Raw genomic sequence first — 23,955 nt, forward strand, 5'->3', positions numbered from 1 at the left:
TGGAAGATTATGGACAACTTGGTACACAATACAGCTGGGGGCTGGCTAGAGCCATAGCATGAGCTCATTCCTGTACATTTAGCAGAGTGTGTACAGGTCACTTGCTGTGTCATGGCAGCTACAAGAAACCTGTGTCTGACAAATGGGGAAGAAAATTAAGAATAATATCTAATTTCAAGGAGCAATTATTGTACGCAGCAGCAGGAACCATGCATTAATTGCCACTGCAATGACATCTGCTTGAAAGCTTCATAAATCACAGTACCATGCTGCTTACATCCCTATACAAAGTGAGATGTGAAACAAACAGCAAGTGGGACATTTGTCTCCATCAGTGCACAATTACACTCCAGGAGAGGTACTTGCAGTAAATGCATGCTGAAGAGCTTGAAGGCTCTTTTCTTTTTCTTCCTCTTAGTGAGCAAAGAAAACCTTCCTGGACCAAATGATTGTTGGATAACTACTTAGAACTAATATGTCCAAGTGTGGAATTCCTGGGTCATTATATTGATATTGATATTTTTATTTTATTATTAAAAAAACAAACCATACCTTAGCAACGTGCTTTCTTATCTATTCAAAAATAAAGTCTCTTCCTTTAAAGTCATCCTTTAAAGTATATGAACAGATTGTGAGATTGTGTAGAAGACTATGACTGAAACCACTGATTATGTAATGTTAAAAGTTGGCAGGAAATTTTGTTGTGTGAGAAAACATTTTCCTAAATAATAAATATAATCAATATGCAAGTACAGAAATGTAAACTTAAGAACCCATAAATTACAGAGATTTAGCTAATACATTTATATACTTTAAATTCTTCTATTGTCTGGTGACTTTGTTTTTAACTAATGGAATTTACCTGCAGAATACAACAGTTAAGTATTTTAGCAATTGTCACTTCATATTTTCCAATATTTATTTATTAAATAAGTACACGTATCTTTCATGATTCATGGAAACAAAATAAAATAATTGAACTGAACTCAATAATGCAAGAATCAGATACTGATATCACAAGTTAATTTGATGAACACTTATTAGAAATCTAATTTCTTTACATCAATAATTCTAAAATCTAAAATATTCTCCAAGAACATAAATATGATTAGAAATAAGGAGAGAATAGAATTTCCAGGCAAGTTTTAATGAAAATATTGTGGGTCACGCATATGATAGCAATGACCAATGGTTTCATGGTAGAATAGCTATGACTATGAGTCTGTAATCAGACTCTTACCTTGGAGTTCTTGTTCTGACAGAGAATGTAGATGACTTTAAAGGAAAGATAGTTTAGGCACCTCTGCATTATTAGATGTGGAACTGGGATAGAAATAGTCCTATGGCAAGGGCCAAAGGGATTTGCTTTGCCAGTTTCTCACTCTTGTGTCTTTGCCTAAACTACTCAAATCTTCATTGCTTAAAGTATTATTATAGGTGTAGCCCTGGTTAAAAAATGTTAATACAGAGAATAAGAAGTAAAATATTTATTTCAACAATAAGCAGATTCTGAGTGACTATGGTTTTAGAACCTGTACATCATAACTTGAGGTGGGGATGAGAATCTTCTGTGTGTCAGAGGGGCTGGTAAGAATAACAATGGGACCATTCAGTATTTCCAGGTGAGTAACCAGAGGCTTAGGTCAGAATCCAGTTTCAGTCTTCCTTTGGTGGGCAGGTAACTAAACGTACAGATTTCTTTGAAAAAATGATAAGTATATGTACTATGGGTTTGGGTGATGTGATGAAACCATGAGGAAATAAAACACAGTAATCCAAGGCATAAAACTCATCTAGGATTTGACTTAGTAATAATTTTAGAATAAAAAAATCCCTATAGTTAAGGGAAAAGCTAGAGTGCTTTGTAGTTTCAATAGTAATGTATTTATATTAATAAAAGTACCAATTAAGTCGCAAGATAGTCTAGTGAGTTTCAATTAAAAGATTTGCATATAGTATTAGATTTTAAGTTTTATAAATAATAAGCAGAGTTATTTTCAGAATGAAGCATAGACAAGCAAATTAAGTATTTAGCCAACTAGCATATCTAATTGTAGATCACAATTGTTTTTAACAACTTAGGCGTAAAGGAACAATGTGAAACTTTCAGCAATTACAGGCAGAAATTTATACAGAAAGGAAGCACAGCAAATAGGTCAAGGCATCAAGATATATTTAACTCATCTAGGAAGGATTACTGTGATTTGTATTATTTATCATATGGAATATAATTTAGGATCTAGAATATATGAAATTCTACTTCTGCCACGTCACTTTTTATTAATATTTGTGAGAGAAAGAAGGGACAAAAAACTGTCACAGATGGAGAAAGAATATAGGAAATGAAAGCAGTTGGAGACCACTACCAGGAGCTCATTTTTAAAAACTCTCCAGTCTGATCTTAATCTTTCAAGCTACGCACATATCTAATATAGAGAATCCACCTTGATCCTACACAGAAAAATGTTGCTGTCAAATGGCAGGCAAGTTTAAACATAACTTTGCAATAGCACATTAAATGTGTCATTATTTTTATTTCAACAAAGATTAATTAAATTTCATGATACAGATTGATTACTGAAGTTTTGTTTTGTTTTGTTTTTTGCCAGTCCTGGGCTTGAGCTCAGGGCCTGAGCCCTGTCCTTGGACTTTCTCAAGGCTAGAGCTCTACCACTTGAGCCTCAGCACCACTTCCGGCTTTTTGCTATATATGTGGTACCGAGGAATCGAACCCGGGTCTTCATGCATGCTAGGCAAGCACTTTAACCACTAGGCCAAACTCCAGGCCCTGAAGTTTTTTAATAGTCCATTTTGTCAAGGGAAAAAAAAACCTTTGTATTTGAGTCAAGTTGACATAAAATGGTAATATTTTCTTGATGATTTTATCATTATCATCCTGAGTTTCAGTTAATTTTCTGGTTATGTTCACTTCAGAGAGTCTGTGAGACATTTCTCTAAGACACATGTACGTTGTGAAAAGTTGACTGTAGCTTTGTGTTTTTAGAGAAAACATATTCAGCTGGTGCAATTTTAAAATTTTAAATATGTAAAATTTAGGTCATACTATCTATTAGGTCATACTATTATTTCATTTGGAATAGTTATGGATAAACATGGGAGCAGGCCTAAGCAGAACTGTAAAATATCCCACCTACGTCGTTAGGGCCTCATTCTTGCTTCTTAAACCCTGTCTTTTCTCATGCAAATCACTTTTCTCATATCCCATGATCAAAATCAATTTTCCGGAAGGGAATGGTATTAATTTCTATAGAACATTGTGAATGTAAACTACAACAAACTCCTCCAAAGGTACTTTAATTTTAAGCCTTCACTTTGAGATTTCTCATGTTCTTCCTTTGCTCTTTTTAAAGGATTTTCAGTGAGCAGTGAAAGAACTAGCAGAGAAGACTATCATTAAATTCTATCATTAATGTAGGGATTATCCACTGAAGAATGCTTTTCCCAAATCAAACAAATATGACAACTGTGTCATGAAATGTACATGCTTGAGGCAAATAGAAGTAGAATGAAGAAAATCTATCCTCACATACAACTGTGTGTGTGTGTGTGTATGTGTGTGTGTTATGGTGTGCATGCTTGGGCTTCAATTCTGACCTTTATTGCACAAGATTAGCACTCTACCACTTAAGCCACTGATTTACTTTGGGCTATTTTTTGGTGGCCATTTGCAGATAGGAGTGTCAGTAAAACAACAAGAATAACAACAACAAATGTCTAAAGTATTTGAACCATGGCTGTCTCAGGAAAAGAGACAGCATGTTTTTCCAAATACTTTTCAACATACCTAGGTTCATGATAGCTGAGATATGAATAGTGTTCCAGCAGTTTCCAAGTAATCCCATTATCGTAAGAATAATGCAACAAAACTCCTTCACCAGGCTGGTCAGGGGCTTTGCATGTACTCAGAACAGACTTGCTCCCCAGCCTCAGTGTGAACTGGAGAAACCTAGACACGAATGGTCTATCATTAGTATTTGCAGAAACGTTTTGTAAAAATACACTTCGGCTTTAAAAGAATTTCAGAAAAAAATATGTTAAGTCAGGCTCAGAGAGACAAATAGTGCATATGTTTTCTCTCGTATGTGGGAGCTGGCTTTAAAAATACAAACATACATGATAACCTACACAAGGCTTACTCTACATTTTTGTACACAAACTGACCAAAGGATGGTATTTCAGGGGAAGAACTCTATGGTGTTATTCCTCTGGGCAACAAATGTACTGTCCATCAAAATAAACCAGGAAGCGGAAATAAGTTTTAGGAAAGTAGGGCAAAGAGGGGGTGCAGGACTCCATGGAGGAAGGGAAGGGGAGCCAATGTACATTATGTAAAAACTGAACTATATAAACTGAGGGTAGGGATGGAAGAGGGAAAATGAGGAAGAAGGATAGGAGAAATGACATTGCTCATGCAACATTGTACTTATAACCTGAGCTATGGAACTGCAACCTCATTGTACACCAACTTGGTAACAATCATAATAAAACTGTTTCTGGAATAAAAAAGAACTTCAAACACATTTCAAATGAACTATCCCAATTCTGTGGGTGTACTTCGATCTGTAAGATGCAAGTAATTTCACTATGACAGGTATGAAGACGTGAAGAAGATGTGGTGAATGTGTACATTTTAGACAGAGAAATGTCCATAAAATATAGCAATATGTTCATACATATTTGTACACTAGATACATGTATACATACACTTAAAATGTCAATCACTCCTTTACTGCATTATTTATTAGGCACTGGGGGAAGGGAAGATGTGGAGTAAATCTAATCAGCCTGTGCAAGCTGTCAAATAAATAAAACTACATGAATAATTAACTACTGCTAGGCTTAAGAAAACAGTTGTGATGTGAATATCTCATTTTTTTTTAAAAAAAATCTACTCAGTCATTAGTATCTGAAAATCACTGGTGAGCCTTCTAATTTATAAAAAAAAAAAAGAGAGCAAATTAACCCTAAATATACAGAGCTCCCTTCAATACCAGTTAAAAACTAGAAGATAAAGCAAATTAAGAAAAATAAAGAATACAAATTCAAAATAGATCCAAAATTAACATTAGAATTTGGTTTCTGCAATCTTGCTTTCACTCACCTGGATTGTGAGCTGTCCAGGAAAGACGTAATCAGCTGACGCCTTCCATCTTTGTTAAAAACTAGAGCCTTACCACTGGTTAAGACACCACAACCAAAGCTGACTTCAGCACCACGGATAGAGTAAAAGTTATGGTAAGAAGAGAGCCTGGAACTGCCAAAGCTTTCAGAAATAAACATGGGGAATGTCTGGGATGCCATCTCACATGCTGGTCCAGAAAATCCAGGGTCACATCTGAGAGAAATACATGAAATATGAAATCAGAGCTTTAACCACTGAACCTTTCTGAGATTCCTCCATCTACTCTGAGGAGGAAGTCTAGAGGCTAGGATTTGATTACATTGTAAATGAAGCTCATTAGTCTTTGCACAGTACCGAATGCAAAAACATGGTAAACGCTAATCGACTGTAAATATTCCAGAATGTCTTGCACAGTCCTGCTATAAAAAGCTTATGATTAAAACAATAATTCAGTATTCTCCTTCCACTACTGCCAGCAGTTTATCTAAAACCTATCTACAGTCTGCACATTAGCAACTTAAAGTCTTTGAAAGGTATATGTATTTAATTTCTTATTCTTCATGCTTACCTATTTACAAAGGAAGCAACAGACACCTGTAATATCTAGAAAAAGCTTTTTCAAAGAAAAATATGGATTATGATAGTAATTATTTTAAATATTTGGATATATTTGGAAGACAAATCTATCTTCAAGCATTTCAGACCAAGATTGGCCCTTTAAAGGAAATGGAGTCCCCAAACTACATAAATGTCCTTAGCAGAATGACACTACTTTTCCTTGAGCTTGCAAATTAGCAGTGCTCCAAGAAAACCATAAGCTGGGTGGAGGGGAAACAAGATGAGGGAAGGGGGTGGGGGAGGGAATTGGGGACAAAAACATGAGAAAGGGTAGCAATGTTCGTGAAGTAATGCACCTTCTATCTGGCAGATATAATGTAGTAGAAACCTTGGGCTCTCCTAGCAGAGATTTACAACAGAACAAAATCTAGAGACAGTAGGCCAAATAGTACGACACTAAATGTAAGGAACTCCAGGAAAAGGAAACAAAAGCCATATAATGAGTGACTGTTGTCCTTAAGGTACTATGTTATCTCTCATCTCTTTTGCTGTCCTTGGTTATCTCATATTATTACAGTATTTCACTTGGTTATCTGATATATTGGATACATGTGTATTTGGTTATTTGAAATTGGATAGGGAAGGGGGGAAAACAAGATGAGGGGTGGGAGTGGGGGGGAGGGAAATGGGACCAAGACATGAGAAAGGGTATCAATATATGTGAATTAATGCACCTTCTATCTGGTGAATATAATGTAATCCTTCTATTAATTACAATAAAAATATATGAAAAAATAAAATATACAACTTAATTGGAAAAAATATTAAAAAAGAAAAATTAAAAAAAGAAAAGCGTAAACTATGTGTCCCTGCCCCCAATAATCCATCACTCTGCAAATATGTTGTATTTATATTAGCTGACTAGAATAAATGCAGCACTCCCTCAGTCTTCCCTCAGTGAACAAACCTGATCACAGTTAGATTGGTAACTGAAAACCAGAAATGTCTTACATTTTAAGGCATCTATTTATCAGGAATTAACTTCAAATTCTTTTTTTTTTGTACTACACTTTTTTTTCTCACTACATTTACAGTGTTGGGAAATTAGCGTCTGTTTTAGATGAGGGAATCTAACAGAAGCATTCAAATTTCCTGATGTCTGAAATAAACCTTGGATGAAGCAAGTATAACCAATGAAATGATATATTTGGCATGATTCAGCGGCTATTCCTTTAGCAGCATTACTGAAACTGGGGTCTGCGCTGGCCTTCTACAGGATCTATGAAATGTGTTCATTGAAAAATTTTATGTGCATTAGATTTTCTTGGAGCGGAGGTTTCTACTGGATAAGAAGAAACTTTCATCATAATGTGTATTTTTACCTTTGTTCTTAGAGGAAAGCTATTCTAGATATCTGATTAGAAATATTTTACTTGGGTTGCTTCTTTTATAAATTCATGATCATTATTATGAATAAAATTACATACTTATTACTTTATAAAGATTTTAGTTGTAAATACATACATTATAGATGCATTTTTAGATAAACTGTTGGCACAGGTTGAAAGTTACTGCATTGAATCATTATTTTAATCATAAGTGTTTTTTTTTTCCGTTGTAGCTTTCATCAGTTTATCAAGGAATCTGGATGTTAAAATTCCAAGAACTAGTGTAGCATGAATCCAGAGGTTTGTCTTAGTATCTTATATGTCCTTTGGAGCTGAGTGTTGATGGCTCAGGCCTGTAATCCTAGCTACTTAGGAGTCTAAGATCTGAAGATCAGGATTTAAAGCCAGTCTGGGTAAGAAAGTCCATGAAACTCTTACCTCCAATTAACCAAAGAGGAAAGATAGCCAGAAGTGGCATTGTAGCTCGAGTGGTAGAGAGCTAGCCTTGAGTCAAAAAGCTAAAGGACAGTACCCAGGTCCCGAGTTCAAGGCCCCGGCCCCCCCATTTTGGCACATGTGCACACACATATGCATGTACGCACACACACACACACACACACACACACACACTAAAGGAGGAAGGAAAGGAAAACAATATTTACTTAGCATATATATGAACCTTTAAACAACTTGTTTTGCATACTATCTTGTGGATATGGTCATTCTTTGAGTAGTCAACCTATGTCCAAAAAAAGGTTTAAAAACCAGCTAAATTGGATACTTATTAAAGTTAGAAAACTGAATGTAGTTTACCATGACAACAAATTCAATTTTTATTCCCTTATTATACTATCTATTGCCAGAGTGCATTTCACAAAAAGTGCATTTTATGCATCTTAAATGCATTTTCTTAGGACTCGTGATTGGGAAAAAATTGGTGATTATTTAGAGATGGAACACATTTAGTCAGTTTTGATATATTGGTTCTGGAAGTTCATATTTTTAGGTAAATGACTATGTATTTAGGGTAAAATGCACAAAAGAAAGTGTTTCACTTGTATTAAACAAAAACAAGGCAAAACAAAAAATGCTATGCTTTGTTTTCCAGCAAAATAGAATTATAAACACTGGTGACTTTAGAAATGTCATGATGCTCCCCTGACCTTCAAATGTGACTCCTTGTGGTTTACTTACCTGCTATTCACAGGTATATCAGGAAAAACCTGCTAGTGTGCGGACATACTGGGTAACACTCTTGAAGGAAGGGTTTTAATGCTCTCTCCTCATTATTATCTCTAACAGGGTTTTTAGGCCTATCACGTTTTTGAACTGGCCATTTAGAAATTGAGACCTGCAACTGTTTATAGGTAAGAGAATATTAGGGAGCAGAGGTAGGTGGGAACCTGGAAGCAGACATGGTAATAACAAAGGGCAAAAGGTGTGTGTGTGTGTGTGTGTGTGTGTGTGTGTGTGTGTGCGCTTGTGCTTGTGAAGCTGCGGAGGCTATCAAATTCAAGAAGCTGCTTTTGAGAAAAAGACAGTATTAAATATAAATTTATTTTCCATGTTGTCTTGTTCATACTCCATAAAATTTCTGGAAAAAGGAAGCAGTGGCCAAATGTTTAGCTCACTTGCAAATAAACAAAGACAATAAATATTATATAAAAACCTTGTTAGAATAGAGAAAAAAAATTTCCAACTAAAAGTTATAGAAAGTATTCTGTTAAAACCTTATGAGGAGCTGGGCGTGGTGGCTCACTCCTGTAATCCTAGCTACTCAGGAGGCTGAGGTCTGAGGATAACGGTTCAAATCAGTCTGGACACTAAAGAACGTGAGACTCTTATCTCCAACTAACCACTAGGAAATGGGAAGGGGGCTGTTGCTCCAGGGGTAGGGCGAAAGCTGAGGAGCTCAGGGAAAGCACTCACATCCAGAGTTCAAGCCCCATGACCAAAGAAAATAAAAATAAATAAAATAAACTTTATGAGGAGAAATAAAGCTACAATTATTAGGATAACTTATGATGTCAAAAGAATGGTGTCCAAAAGCATACTGGTTTTATTCCTAGTCATTTTTAATGTTATTTGAAATACAATAAACAAGTGGATGAACAGTGGATGAAGACAACGACTTGAGGAAAAAAGAAGTCAGTGTTTCATAAAATTAATGCATCCTGGGGGTAAGAATGTTATCAAAAAATGGAGATTTATGCTCACTTTTGAAATAGAAATAGAAACTTCTCAATTCTTCACATTCTTTATAAAACATTTCCATTGTGCAGAGTGATCTTTATTAATTAAATTTATTAAAATACACATTTAAAAGGCTAACCTCCTATTTTTATCTCATTGCTTGTGTCTGTCTCATGGGTATAATTTCTAAAATATCAGGTTCAAAGACCTTTTATAAGTTTTCTATTCATTACTTAATCAATTAGTTTCTGTTTGGAGCTACTGAAAACTTATCTTTATAACAAAGATTGCCTGTGGGTTCAGGAATTCCCAGGATATTTGATTGTGGGTTCAGGAATTCCCAGGATATTTGATTATTATCTGTTAATACAGAAATGTCATAGTGGATGTAATTATCCATTCTTGGTACACATATAATATAACTGACTAATGGTAAATTAGATACGACATAAATACCATGAAATTTCAGAAGTGAAGGAAGAGATACAGAAACCTGGATATATACCGTTTCAACAAATAAACATCTGGGCCTTGTCCCACATGGATGTAGCATGGCTACATGTGTGGATGTGTAAAGATCAGGGTCCAGGACAGTGTGAGCAAAAATGTGAGATCCTATTTGAAAAATAACTAAAAGCAAAGAGAGTTGGGGCTAGGAATCCAATGTAGAGTGCCTGCCTACCAAGGGCAAGTTCCTGAGTTCAAAGGACAGTACCACTAACAAAAACAAAATAAAAAAAATCCATAGGCTTATGAAGTGATGTCTAACGATGATGAAATGTCATGTTAAATATGTTTAGTTTGGCTAGGTTTCTTTAATATTAGGTCTTTGGATCAGTGTTGATTTCTAGAAACAACATTATTTATATATTTGTGCCAGTTTTAGGGATTGAACTCAGGCCTCAATATTGTCCTTGCACATTCTTGCCTAAGGCCTCACACTCTTCAACTTGAGACAGGTCCATTTCTGGATTTTCGGTTTAACTGGAGAGAAGAGCCTCACTGACTTTCCTGCCTGGGCTGTTTTCCAACAGCCATCCTCAGATGCTAGCCTCTTAAGTAGCTAAGACATGAGTCTAGCACTCAGCTTGTTATTGATTTTTAATCATATACTAAGCATGCTGGAACATGAAAGTATACTCATGTACACTAGAACAAGTTTATGGGGAAGAACGTAACTAAAGTCACTAAAGCCATCCTTCCAGATGTGAAAAATTCAAATTTGTCCACAAATTTACCTGAGGGTTGCTAAATTTGTTCAAAGATTATACATAAATTAATTGATTTTGACTTACAGAATTCATTGAAATTATACTTAAATTTCATTTTGAGTTTCCTACCTTTGGTTTGAAAAATATTTCAAAAGCCAAGAGAAGCATATCAAAGTAAATGAAAGTGATTTGTGGCTTCAATATACAATGTACCTATCACAAAGGAGAAGCTTACGGATTATTTTTTATGGATTATTTTCAAAGCTTACTCGCAGCCATGCCGAGTGCATCGTCCTCTTCCAGAACAGAACTTGAGACATGATGGGCCAATGTACACTGCAGGGAAAAAGAAACCATGTAACTGGAAAACCAAGAACCTCAGTAGTACAATGTTTCAAAGCAGTACCTATGAAATATGGCCTGCTGTGCACATGTTGGGCAACAGGAATGCTGGGTGACAGGCTGGGTGCTACGTGACAGGGTAGGTGCTTAGTTTCAAAGCTGCCTGAACTGTTTAACTTTCATACACAATCCTTCTGGCATTTTAATGTTTCTTACCCAATAAAATAGGACCATATGATTTGGGAGTATTTTTTCTGATAACAGTTTCAAACAGAATATTAGTGCTTGTGTTTTGAGTATACATGCAATAATTATATTCTTTAGAAATAAAGAATGTTGAAAAAGGTGACATTGATCAAGATGCATTGTTTTCATAAATTACTTTGTAAATGGAAACTTATATAACTACTTAAAAGATAATAAAAAAGAAACATAAGAGGTAATTCCAAAAAGAAAAAAATAATTTATAAAGGAGCAATCTGATCTATCACAAAATGGATATGGAATAGATACAGCTGTCCTCTTTTTTTTCCTTTCCTTTTTTTTTTTTTTTTGGTCGGTGATGGGGCTTGAACTCAGGGTCTGGGAGTTATCCCTGAGCTTTTTCACTTAAGTGAAAAAGCACTATGTCAATATGCACCATGATACCACTTCTAGTTTTCTGTTGGCTAATTGGAGATAAGAGTCTCATGGGCTTTCCTGTCTAGGATGGCTTCCAACTTAGATCCTCAGATCTCAGCTTTCTGAGTAGCTAGGATTGTAGGAATGAGTCCCTGGAGCCTAGATATACTTGCGTTTTTATCAGGAGAAAACCTACAATATGGATATTGATAATTACATGTATTTCTAAATATTAACTCACCCTCTCTAAAAATGTAGAATTAATAATATGGTGTTGAGCATAAAGACCTCTCAATAATGCAGATTTGTTTTCCACTAAGTTCTGGGCTTGATTAACAATGTGATGTTACATACCTAACCTTTGGATTCCTTGGAAAGAGGATTAAACCCTAGAAACTAAAATATTCAGTCTCCAATACGAGACATTGTCATTTTGTAATCAACAAAATCAATAACACATGAAATAGTGTAAACATGGGATGAAACCAACTAGTATTAAAAATGTAATGGTTAATAAGACCATCAGGCATAAGCATTTAATTTCAGGCACAAACAAATTTGTGGGTCAATAATTTTTAGGGCAGCAAATGAAGTGTTTCATGTAGAGTATGGGGCCTGGCACCATATGATTATCTCTATTTTGTGTTCTTCACTGTACTCCAAGAGCTAAGCAATCAGAACACGGCTCCCTTTAGGGTGCAGAAAACATAGCATACTTGATTATTTTGGGGGGCTTGAATTGTGTCCGGGCACCATTTTAGAGCTTTTGTGCTAAAGGCTAGTTCCCTATTACTTGAGCCAGAGATCACTTCTGGCATTATAAGCCTGGCTGGTACACATGATTTCATGGCTGTAGGAGGATCGCTCTAGGTCCTTTAAGAGGCATATCATGCTTTGTGAGGGTTACTCTTGGAGGTGCATTACAAAAGTAGGCCCAGATATGTAGCTCAGTGGTAGAGAATTAGCCTAGAATGCAGGAGGCCCTGAGTTTGAATTCCCTTGCTGCCTCCTCCTCCTCCTCCTCCTCCTCCTCCTCCTCCTCCTCCTCCTCCTCCTCCTCCTCCTCTTCCTTCTCCTCCTCCTCCTCTTCCTCCCCCTTCTCCTCCTCCTCCACCTCTTCCTTCTCCTTCTCTTTGCTAATCCTGGCCTTGACTCAGGCCTGGGCACTGTCCTTTGGCTTTCTCAAGGCTAGCACTCTACCACTTGAGCCACAGCACCACTTCTAGCTTTTTCTGTGTATGTGGTACGAAGGAATCAAACCCAGGGCTTCACGAGTACTAGCAAGCACTCTAGCACTAGGTCATGCTCCAGGCCTCTTCTTTTCAGCCCAGTCCCCAGATCGCAGGATGATTACAGAATTGAAGAGATTCTGCTACAGGTTCTATTTTCACTAGATATCAGTAACTACATGGACTCTATAGCGCAGCCTTTCCCTGTAATACTCAATGCATGATGGTAGCAACTCAGAGATGTGTAGTAAATACTTTTCAGCTTCTGATCATTTCTGTAATAGACCTCTTTAAGAAGATGAAATAGACTTTCATAGATTTATGTGCTTCATGATTAACTTTTAAACTTCTTTTGTGATTATTAAAGTAATGAAGGTTAATTTCAGGACTCTTGAAAAATATGTCAGCAGGAAAAATCCTTTCACAGGCCACTATACAGAGGCACACAGTTATTCCCTAGGGTTTTTTTTAATAGGTAGGATAATTAAAATGCTATGCAAGATATTCCACTAATGGAGTAACTCCAATTTAACAAATTCAATTTTCAATGCTTTTGCATATACATTATGTTTAGTATCCATAACTTAGATAGACTTTGACATAGGGACCTTAGTCGATGTTGAATATAGATAAAAAAATTCATATTGGTTTGCAAGTAAATTCTTGGCTGAAGTTACTGTCAAATGTTAAGACCTTTATGTGGTAAGTTTCTCAATGAATGCAGACATTTTATTATAAAAAAATAAAAGAGAACTAAGACATGGAAAATCATCATTAAACATGGTGTAGGTTTGTCTTACTATAAAACTGACCAAAACATCAGTGCGATACCAAATTTGCTGAAGTTTTGACATTTTGTCTTTTCCTGTCACTCTACACTTAACGACCTTGTAATATCAATCTTTAAACTTATTTATTCTGAAACAGGAAATCTATAAATCTACTTATAATTAAAATAAAAAACCAAAAAAGTCAACTACAAATAACAAATGTAAAATTCATAGCATGTAGCCCTATAGCTTAAAGTCTTCTCTCTCACTTTGCACCTAAATAGTACTGTCTTTAAAATGATGTAAAGATTATCATCAATTCACTTAGAAATTTTATGAACACCCAAATATTCCTTTTATACATTTGCTGAAAAGGGGCAGAAGATTCACTAGTATTTTAGTGATGATCTTCCATTCGGTGTAGTGTCTGCAACTAAAAGAGATGCTTTGCAGATGTTGTAAGCGTTGTTAGGAAGAATGGGTTTTATTTTCATATATGCAAAATGGTATTTATGGTAATTTTTCAAAGCACATTTAAAGAAAGTGTTAGGATATCCCTTGTCATCAACTGTGGCTTTGAGTTTCATGGTGTTAAGCATTTTGAGATTATGTATGTTGAAACATTCTAGCGTCTCATATTGCTGACTACACAGACTTGTTTTATTTTTCTGATTGTGCATCCCTGGGCTTCTAACAGAATGCAAAGGACTAAGCCTATGCTGACTAACACAAGCACAGGAAGAGGCTACATCAATGGCATGTGATTATGACAGGTGTAAACACTAACCATTATCAACTGCCCACATGTTTCCAAGTATTGGTCCTGTTTGTCTCCAGCGAATCCTGGTGTCCCGGGTTAAAGCTGCATTAGGGAGGGGGATCGTTATTCGGTTCCACCTGCAAGAAATGTAGCACAAATCAGCCTCGTAACTACATTTACATTTTTGAGTGCAGTTTACATACTTGTAGTGTTCCCATCTCCATGTGCCCAGAACAACACTAAACTTTGGCACTAAAGTCTTTACATTCACTTGTGGAGTTTTAGTTTTAAAACAGGTGTACAATTTGTAAAAGTACCCATACCATGTGAGAGAAATGGATTTATATCTTTGTAAGGGTAGGGGGACTCTCCTAACTTTCAGACATTATTTTTACAAAGGTTTCAATTTTTTAACTGAGTAGGGAATATAGAAACTTAAAACTATACCCACTGACTGGGTACCATGGTATATTTAAAGATAAATATACATACAATGTGCTATTTTTTTTGCCAGTCCTGGGCTTGAGCCCAGGGCTTGAGCACTGTCCTTGGACTTTCTCAAGGCTAGAGCTCTACCACTTGACCCTCAGCACCACTTCCGGCTTTTTTCTATGTATGTGGTACCAAGGCATCGAACCTGGGTCTTCGTGCATGCTAGGCAAGCACTTTAACGACTAGGCCAAACTCCTGGCCCACAACGTGCTATTTTTAAATCAGGACTTATATCAATATTCAGACTTGAGCCATTATCCTTCAGGAGGCTTCTATGTAGAGACAGGTACTGTTTAGCATAAAATACTTTTCAGTCATTTGCTATCTTGCCCTAAGCACTTTTAAAGAGGGGCTAAGACAGAAAAAGATTCTTGACCTAATTTGCTGTTTTTGCAAATATTTTTGCTATGACACAGTGCTTATTCTGTAAAGTGGCAAACATTTTAAACATCTTTAATTTTATAACAGTCCCCAAAGGGGTATATTATTGATCTTGATTTATTTGGAAAAAAGTACAAAGTCAGAATAAATATCATTATACCCAATAGATGGCAAAATAGGACCTAAAGCTAAGTCTAATTCCAAAAATAAACATTTCTCTAATTCCATATATACCTCTTTTTAAAAAAGTTTAACTTTATTGTCAGGTGATCTACAGGGGGTTTACAGTTACATATGTAAGAAATAAATACATTTCTTCTTGAACATTGTTTCTTTTTTGTTTTTTATTATCGGGTAATGTATAGAGGAGTGACAGTTACATTCATCAGGTAGTGGGTGCATTATTTCTCAAACACATACTCCTGCTCATGTTTTTGTCCCCCTTTCCCTCCATCTACCCCTCCCAATCATCTTGATTCCTCCACTTCCCTTCCCTATTTCAAATAAAAAATACTGTAACCACATGAAATTAACCATAAAGGCAAAAAAAGAGTAAAGAAATAACTGCACATAGCACATGGAGAACAACAATTCCAAAGATAAACCTCTAGTTTCCATGTTGAACAGTTTCTCAACTGTCTCTTTTGTTAAGTCTGCAGTTTGACAAAATGTTTCTTTTTGTTCTAAGCAATGGCTATATCTTTTGGTTACAGAACAGACAAATAAATTTAAAAATCCATGTAGTCTAAAATAGAAATCAAATACAAAAATTAATAAGTGACTTCATAATTGTGACCTTGCATAATACTTATGAAAACTAATTTCTTTTTTTCCCTCCTTATCTTCCTTCCATCTTACCAACAGTTATTGTTAAAAGTTAGATTTACGATAAGTTTCAGAATTATTCAGTAGTTTTCATTTCCTGGCAGAGATTGCAGTTTTTCAATTGTGAGGGGCAGTTTACTCACCCGCTGTAGTTTTCAGAGGAGTAAACAGTGCTGTGTGGCAGGTGGGGGCCAGCACAGACCTCTGGTAAGCACTCAGTGTGGAGGAGAGACCAGGAACGCCCATGGTTTGTAGAAAACTCCAAGCTGACACTAAAAACATCAGAACAAGCACATCACAATGAATGAGGGACAAAAGGAAGAAATAGAATTTTTGATCTCTGGCTAGGGATATTAATAATTTGCCAAAGTAGTGTGAAGTTTAAGAGGCATTTTCCTACAGGATTATTTTCTCTTTCACTGAGGTCTGACCTGCTTTCAAAGCGCCAATCTTTAAATTACTGTTACAGAAAGAAAGTATGTTTCAAAGTCAAGAAACTGTAACTTGAGCTTTGTGCTTGAATTTGATAGGTGGCAAGGCAATTACCATGTCTCACACTGTCACTTCATTCTGTGAAATGAGACCAGCAAAATGCTTAGAAAGGATCTCTGCAACACTTCCTCAAGTGAAACCCAGAAGTAATAGCTCTTGAAGTGCTAATTGATTTCTGTGCCTGTTAATAAGGGGTCACTAGCTAACATGAGGTCAAGCCTTTTCTTTTTTTCTTCTTTTCCTTTCTTCCTTCTTTTTTTTTGTAATATTCTATTTCAGCGATCTGTTATAATGGACGGCTGTTATAGACATGCACACACCTCTCTGTTACCTAAAAACAAGTTGTCAGATTAAGTCCATTTGTTCTTTAAAATCTACCTAATTATATATTAAAGGAAGATGTTTTCTTTTGGAGAAAATGTATTTTATTTTATTTATTTGTTGTGGTTCATAGGGCTTGAACTCTGTGCCTGGATGCTATCCCTGAGCTCTTCAGCTCAAGGCTACCACCCTACCCATGAGCCACAGCCTCACTTTCCATTTTCTAGTGATTAACTGGAGATAAGACTCTCAAAATCTTTAGTGCTCAGACTGGTTTTTGAGTCTGGATCCTCAGATCTCAGCCTCCTGAGTAGCTAGGATTACAGAAATGAGCCACCATGCCTGGCTGAAAATGTATTTTATGAATGGATATCTTATTAAAATCCAGTTAAAACCTTACTGTTTAATTCTCTCTGCTTTCATAGCCAACTCCATTCATTTTTTTAAAAATTTTTTATTAGATGCATAAGCAATGCACAATGTGGTGGGGGTTTCACTATGACATCCCATACATGCATTGAACGTAGCCTAAATCAAACTCTCTCCCCACCCTTGCCCCCTGCCTCTCCCTGATCCCTTTTCCTTCCTCCTTGTCATATGTATTTCACTGTTCTATATTCATCTGTACTTATAAGGTACTTTGACCATATCCACTGTAATTCACTCCTTTTGCCCCCAACAGAGACTGACTTATTCTCCTATCATTCACTTTTCATTTTAGTGTAGATCAATCGCATCACAGGGTTTCACTTAAGTAGGTAAGTATTATACTCACAAAATAGAGCCTCCTACCTGTTACCAGGTTGATGTGTTCCACATCCAAGATTAATAGAAAACTGTATCATATGAGACAGTGTAGATGGGAGAACAGGCAAGACATGGAAAAAGTCTACAGCCCAGACATTCTTATTATGTCCTTGATGGTTCTTTTGTCTGAGGCAAAACTTGGTAGCAGGAGTCTGAAGTTCAGGATTGATGACCACAGAAATCAAAGATGGAACCTTCCAAACAAAGGAAAATAAAATTACTCACAATCCACAGTCAATGTAAATTCTTTTAGATTCTGTGTAGTCATTGAATACACAACTGACATTTATTGGACATTAGGTGATAACCCCTGATTTCAATTTGTTCTTTCATGTAGATGATGTTGCCTTTTAAGAGCATTTGTTTTAATAACTCAACATTTCCCTTTGCAGATAGATGGGCTTCTTCTATGTGACTCTGTCTCGATGAAGACAAACTAGTCTAAGGTCTTTAATGGTTATCAAAGTATGGTTACCTGGTTTATTTATTTTAGTACAAGACACTTACTGTATCATCAGTACTGTTTTAAAGTGGATTTGAATAGTAGCAATATATGTAAAACTAGGTATTATGCAAACAGAACTCAAGCAGAAGCTTCCAGAGCCAATGAGTTAATACCCTATAATTTATACAATTGTTTTGTGTCTAGACATGCAGATGACCAGAGCAAGTATAACTCTACCAGGATCCAGCTGGTAAAGCATTCCACTATGAAACTCCAAGTGATACCACTTGGAGTTATTCTTGGGTTATTCTTGAATGTGGAACTGGTGGGTTCTTTTTCTGGTTGTTCTTTATGTTGGCTTTGTTTAAAGTCTTTAGAATACCTAGGATACCAACAGTGTGGAGAGAACTAATCATGAATGACAAGCAGTTTGCATGATTTTGCAAATAACTGTCGTATATCCAAATGATAAAGGAAAAAGTCAACCTTAGTTGTTCTAATTAGCAAAGAAGCAAGATAACAGCAATTTGTGCAGGTGCAGTATCCTCTGCCTTAGAAATCTCCAAGTACTGGATGCTACTCCTTATATCTCCTAACTATGCTGTAAAGCTGCATAATTAGTCACTTGCAGAGCTTTCTCAGGGATTAGAATCACTGTCAGTCGATACCCAGTTCTACTTTATTGTTGCTGATGGACTGTAACTCATTCTTTCTAACAAAATAAGATTTTTTCATTTTTTTTCAAACAAGATTGAACGTTCCAATGTCCATGTCTTGAACTCTGGCAATTCCTTCCATCTACTTGAAAAGAGATTTAGCCTCTTTCTCTGGCATGGTGCTCATTGTTTTGACTTTGGGTTGCCTAAGGAGTTCGGAGGGAAGTGAACTGGCACAAGGATTGGCATTTGTACCTTATATGAGGAATAGGAAAGAGTATCCAGTGCTATGTGCTCTTTTCTTCCTTCTATCTTTGCATACAAGATGATATCATTTTCATGAGAGTCTCCTGGGTCACAAATTCCTCCTGCAGCAAACAAAGATTTCATGTTGTTAGTACCAACTTGCATCCAAATAACATCAAACAGAGCATTAAAATCAGAAAGGGGAATAATTATAGTACCAGATGTCACTTAGGAATAACCCTAAACAGAGATGGTCAGACCCAAGGAAATAATTTATGAAGATTCTTCAGAATAGTTGTGAGAAAGATCAAAGACTTGATATTTGTGAAGGCCAAAGGAACTATTTGCTTAATGGGATCTCTCAAATAATAGTCTATGTTGAGCAAGGACTACATGACCCTATTTCAGACTATGTTAAAAAGATGTTCTAATTTTAATAAACAATTTACTTTCCTGTATTTGAGGTCTTTGTGGCTAATATTCAAAAGCCATTTACAGAGGCTTTAAAATAAGTCAATGATTCACTATATAAAAAAACTTCTGAAATAGTGCAATCCAAATTGCTGCCAGTCATATTTACAGCATTTTATCACATTTATTTGTATTATAAATGCTGTTCATTTTACACTTTTAAGTTTTTATATTTGTTCTTCATGTAGTTATTCCCTATCAATTTACTTTAAAGTCACATGGAAGGATGATCCAAACTGAAGGATAAAGAAGAGTATCCTGATGATAGGCTTGAATAACCCAGCAGGTATGTGAAATATATAATCATAATTTTTAACTAGTTCATAGAAGAACTGTAAGTAGATGTCTTTTTAGCCATCGGTTCCCTATTCTTTTCATTACTGTATTGGGTAGTGCTTCTTGTAAGTTTCATCTCCTAGAAGTTGTCTGTGTACCTAGAATCAGGAATGACATGTATGAATAGACATCTCTTCCCCACCCACTTACAACTAATCCACTAACCCACTTCATACATAACAAGGGAAAATTTATTAACAATTTTGTATCTTATAGTAGGGTATAAAATTAACCTGCAAAAATCAACTATATGCCAACAATGAGAGGAACTAGGCAACAATCAGGGAAGCAACTCCTTTTGCAATAGCCACACAAAAAAATAAAGTACCTAGGAATTATCTTAACTAAGAATGTAAAGGACCTTTTTGATGAAAACTTTAAAACCCTGAAAAAGGAAATTAAAGCAGAACTGAGGAAATGGAAAAACTTCCCATGCTCCTGGATTGGAAGACTTATCATCATGAAAATGGCTATCTTGCCAAGGGCTATCTACAAATTCAACGCAACACGCATCAATATCCCAATGTCATTCTTTAAGGAAATAGAAGAGGCAATCCAAAATTTCATATGGAATAATAAAAGACCTCGTATAGCAAAAACAATTCTTAGCAGAAAGAACAGCACAGGAGGAATTTCCATACCAAACTTTAGACTCTATTACAGAGCTATAGTGACCAAACAGCTTGGTACTGGCACAAGAACATGTCTGAAGACCAATGGAATAGAACTGATGTTAACCAACATGTTAACCCACAGACATAGGGCCACCTAATCTTTGATAAGGCAGCTAAAAATAGAATGGAAGAAAGACAGCCTCTTCAACAAGTGGTGCTGGAAGAACTGGTTAAGCACCTGCAGAAAACTAAAGTTGGATCCTTCTTTGTCACCCTGCACCAGGATTAACTCCAAATGGATCAAAGACCTTGAGGTAAAAGCAGATACACTGAAAACTTTACAAGAAGGAATAGGAGATACAGTAGGCCTCCTTGGCACAGGTCAAAACTTTCTTAATAAGGACCCAGAAACAACAAATCAGACAAAGTCTGGATAAGTGGGACTGCATTAAACTGCAGAGCTATGGACACATGAAGAAATGCTCGACATCTCTGACCATAAAAGAAATGCAAATCAAAACAATTCTAAGATTCCACCTCACCCAGTTAGAATGGTCATGATCAAGAAATCTAATATCAGCAGATGCTGGAGGGGAGAGATCACTACTACACTGTTGGTGGGAGTGCAAACTCATTCAACCACTATGGAAAGCAATATGGTAGTTCCTCAAAAGACTAAACATAGAGCTCCCCTGTGACCCAGCACTTCTACTACTTGGCATTTACCCAATCATCCAGAAACCAAGACATACTAAATTCACTAGCACAATAATGTTCATCACATCACTATTTACCAAGATATGGAACCAACCCAAATGCCCTCAGTATTTGATTGGATCAACAAGATGTGTATTTATACACAATAGAATTCTATGCCGCCATTAGAAAGAACAATATTGCCTCATTTGTGAGGAAATGGAAAGACTTAGAAAAAATCATATTAAGTGAAGTAAGCCAGACTCAAAGGAACATAGGCTCAATGGTTTCCCTCATTTGTCATAATCAGTAGAAACCTTGGGCTCTCCTGGCACAGATTTACAATAGAACAAAACCTAGATACATAAGGCCATATAATATGACGCTTAATGAAAGGACCTCCAGGATATAGAAACAAAAGTCATATAATGAGTGATTGTTGTCCTTAATGTACTGTTATCTCTCATCTCTTTTGCTGTCCCTTGGCTATCTCATATTGTTACAGTATTTTATCTTGTTATCTGATATATTGTATATATGCATATTTGGTTATTTGAAATAGGATAGGGAAAGGGGGGAAACAAGATGAGGGGCGGGGAAGGGGGGAGGGAAATGGGGACCAAGACATGAGAAAGGGCATCAATGTATGTGAAGTAATGCACCTTCTATCTGGTGAATATAATGTAACCCTTCTATTAATTACAATAAAAAATGTATGAAAAATTTTGTACCTTAGGGATAGCACAAACTATTCCTTTTGTTATTATCTTTTTGAAACAAAATTTTAGTTCTTAAATCAACTGCATATATGTAATTACTATGATAATATTCTATGTCACTACCCTAACCTCAAAATTCTGAATTCCCTTTGAAGGATAATTTAGTATAATTAACAAGTAATGGTCGAGAAATCATCTGACATTAACTACACCAGAAAGGTAAATTGGTTATAAATATGTTTCAGACCCAATCTGGCTTACTGGGTTTGATTTGGGGAAGAAAATCACTGGTAAGTGATGTTAAGTAAAAAAGCTAGATAAAGTCTAAGCAATACAAGAAATTTCATAGGAATACAAACTCGTTCAACCACTATGGAAAGCAGTATGGCAGTTTCTCAAAAGACTAAGCATAGAGCTCCCCTATAACCCAGCAATCCACTCCTTGGCATTTACCAGTCTTCCAGAAACAAGTATATACTAAAGCCACTTGCACAGTGATGTTCACTGCAGAATTATTTACCATAGCAAAGATATAGAACCAACCCAGATGCCCCTCAATAGATGATTGGATCAACAAGATGTGGTATTTATACACAATGGAATTCTATGCTCCCATCAGAAAGAATGATATTGTCCCATTTGTAAGGCAATGGAAAGATCTGGAAAAAATCATATTAAGTGATGTGAGCCAGACTCAAAGGAACATAGGCTTCATGGTTTCCCTCATTAGTAATAATTAGTACACACCTAGGACTCTCCTAGCAGAGGATTACAATAGCTCAAAGCGCAGATACATAAGGCCAAATAATATGTGTCTAAATGAAAGGATCTCCAGGATATGGGAACAAGAGCTTTACATGGTGTGATTGTTGTTCTTAATGAACTATGCTATTTCTCTTCTCGTTTTGCCCTTATGGTTAATCTCATTTTGTTTCAGTATCTGACTTTGTTACCTAGCATATTGTATATGCGTTTATTTGTTTATTTGAAATAGGAAAGGGAAGGGGAAAAAACAAGTTGATTAGGAGGGAATGGGGGAAGGGAAATGGGGACAAAAACATGAGAAAGGGTATCAATGTATGAGAAGTAATGCACCTACTACCTGGCAATATAACTGTAATCCTTCTATACATTACAATAAAAAAGAAATATAGCAATAGAAGTAATATTAGTCAAATCCACAAATATCATAGAGACAGATTATGGAAGATATTTGTACTCTAGTAGGAACAAAAATGTTCTTAGTGACCAAAACAAGTTAAGTCTGGGCAAAAGATTTAGGCAAAAATGTATCCTTCAGTGAAGGATGTATCTGGTTATCAGTTTTAGAACCCTTACCATTAAAGTAAGTGGGATACAGATATATGTGGTATTATTATTGATGAGAATTGGAATTTGTCCATAAGCATCATCTAGGTTCAGAACATGAGCCTCAGAATCCCATTTCTGGGGTTCATTAAACAAATTATGTGAATCTGAGACCTGAAAAGTGGACTGTAGTGATTCCATTAAAGTCATCTGCTGAACACATCCTGATTGGCAAGCTGGATTAGTTATATAACATCCTTAGCACACCTTCCTGGGCACAGCAATATTCAATATCCTAATCAAACTGGAGGATTCTCTGAGTAAGCTTACTGCCACAGCATCCAGATACATGGTGGAAAGAGGAAGTTCAGCACATATAACATAGTATGTTACTGTGTTCTTAGATCAGCAGTCCAGGATGGAGCTGTGGGAAGTTAGCTTCCACATTTGGTGGGAAAGTTGTGTGAGTAGATTGAATATTTTAGTTCATTGTTATGATGAATTTATATTTTAGATATCTTTAAGAACATCTTCTCAATGGCTGATTTTATTCCCAAGGAAATTTGTAGCTTTTCAGTTTCACAAATAATTGATATTACAGTGGGCACTATCTGGACCAGCGTTTCTCTGGGGCATATTAATACTGTATTAATAGCATTAAAGTAATTTTGATACTTTTATTGAATATTTACTATATGCCACACATCACGTCAAAGTATTATTTTTCTCATTTCATAAGGTTTTATTAAGTATTAATATGCACCTCTTTGCTCAGTGAAAGTGTGATTAAGAATGTTACATAATAGACTCAAGATTAAGTCAATATCTAATGTTATTCTGCTTGATTTTAAGCCTCTACCATTACTCAGTAAGTAAGCCTGAGATGATTGTACTTTCAGTATCGCATTACGTGATTCAGTCTTATTAATAG

General features: G+C 35.9%; 1 protein-coding gene across 1 annotated transcript in view; it reads right to left on the reverse strand.

Annotated features, from left to right (window-relative positions):
• Reln (reelin) overlaps positions 1 to 23,955 on the reverse strand; it is a 422,671-nt gene that overhangs the window by 128,306 nt on the left and 270,410 nt on the right. Inside the window, exons 13-19 of the mRNA XM_090332938.1 lie at positions 18,890 to 19,002; positions 17,519 to 17,727; positions 16,057 to 16,185; positions 14,243 to 14,352; positions 10,763 to 10,829; positions 5,123 to 5,356; positions 3,806 to 3,967 (exon numbers count right to left, since the gene is read on the reverse strand). Of these exons, the coding sequence (XP_090189064.1) occupies positions 3,806 to 3,967; positions 5,123 to 5,356; positions 10,763 to 10,829; positions 14,243 to 14,352; positions 16,057 to 16,185; positions 17,519 to 17,727; positions 18,890 to 19,002 (1,024 nt within the window). The remainder of the gene's footprint in view (positions 1 to 3,805; positions 3,968 to 5,122; positions 5,357 to 10,762; positions 10,830 to 14,242; positions 14,353 to 16,056; positions 16,186 to 17,518; positions 17,728 to 18,889; positions 19,003 to 23,955) is intronic.

This window comes from Megascapheus bottae, chromosome 5 (assembly GCF_031878675.1).
Source record: "Megascapheus bottae isolate mThoBot1 chromosome 5, mThoBot2.hap1, whole genome shotgun sequence".
Taxonomy (NCBI): Eukaryota; Metazoa; Chordata; class Mammalia; order Rodentia; family Geomyidae; genus Megascapheus; species Megascapheus bottae.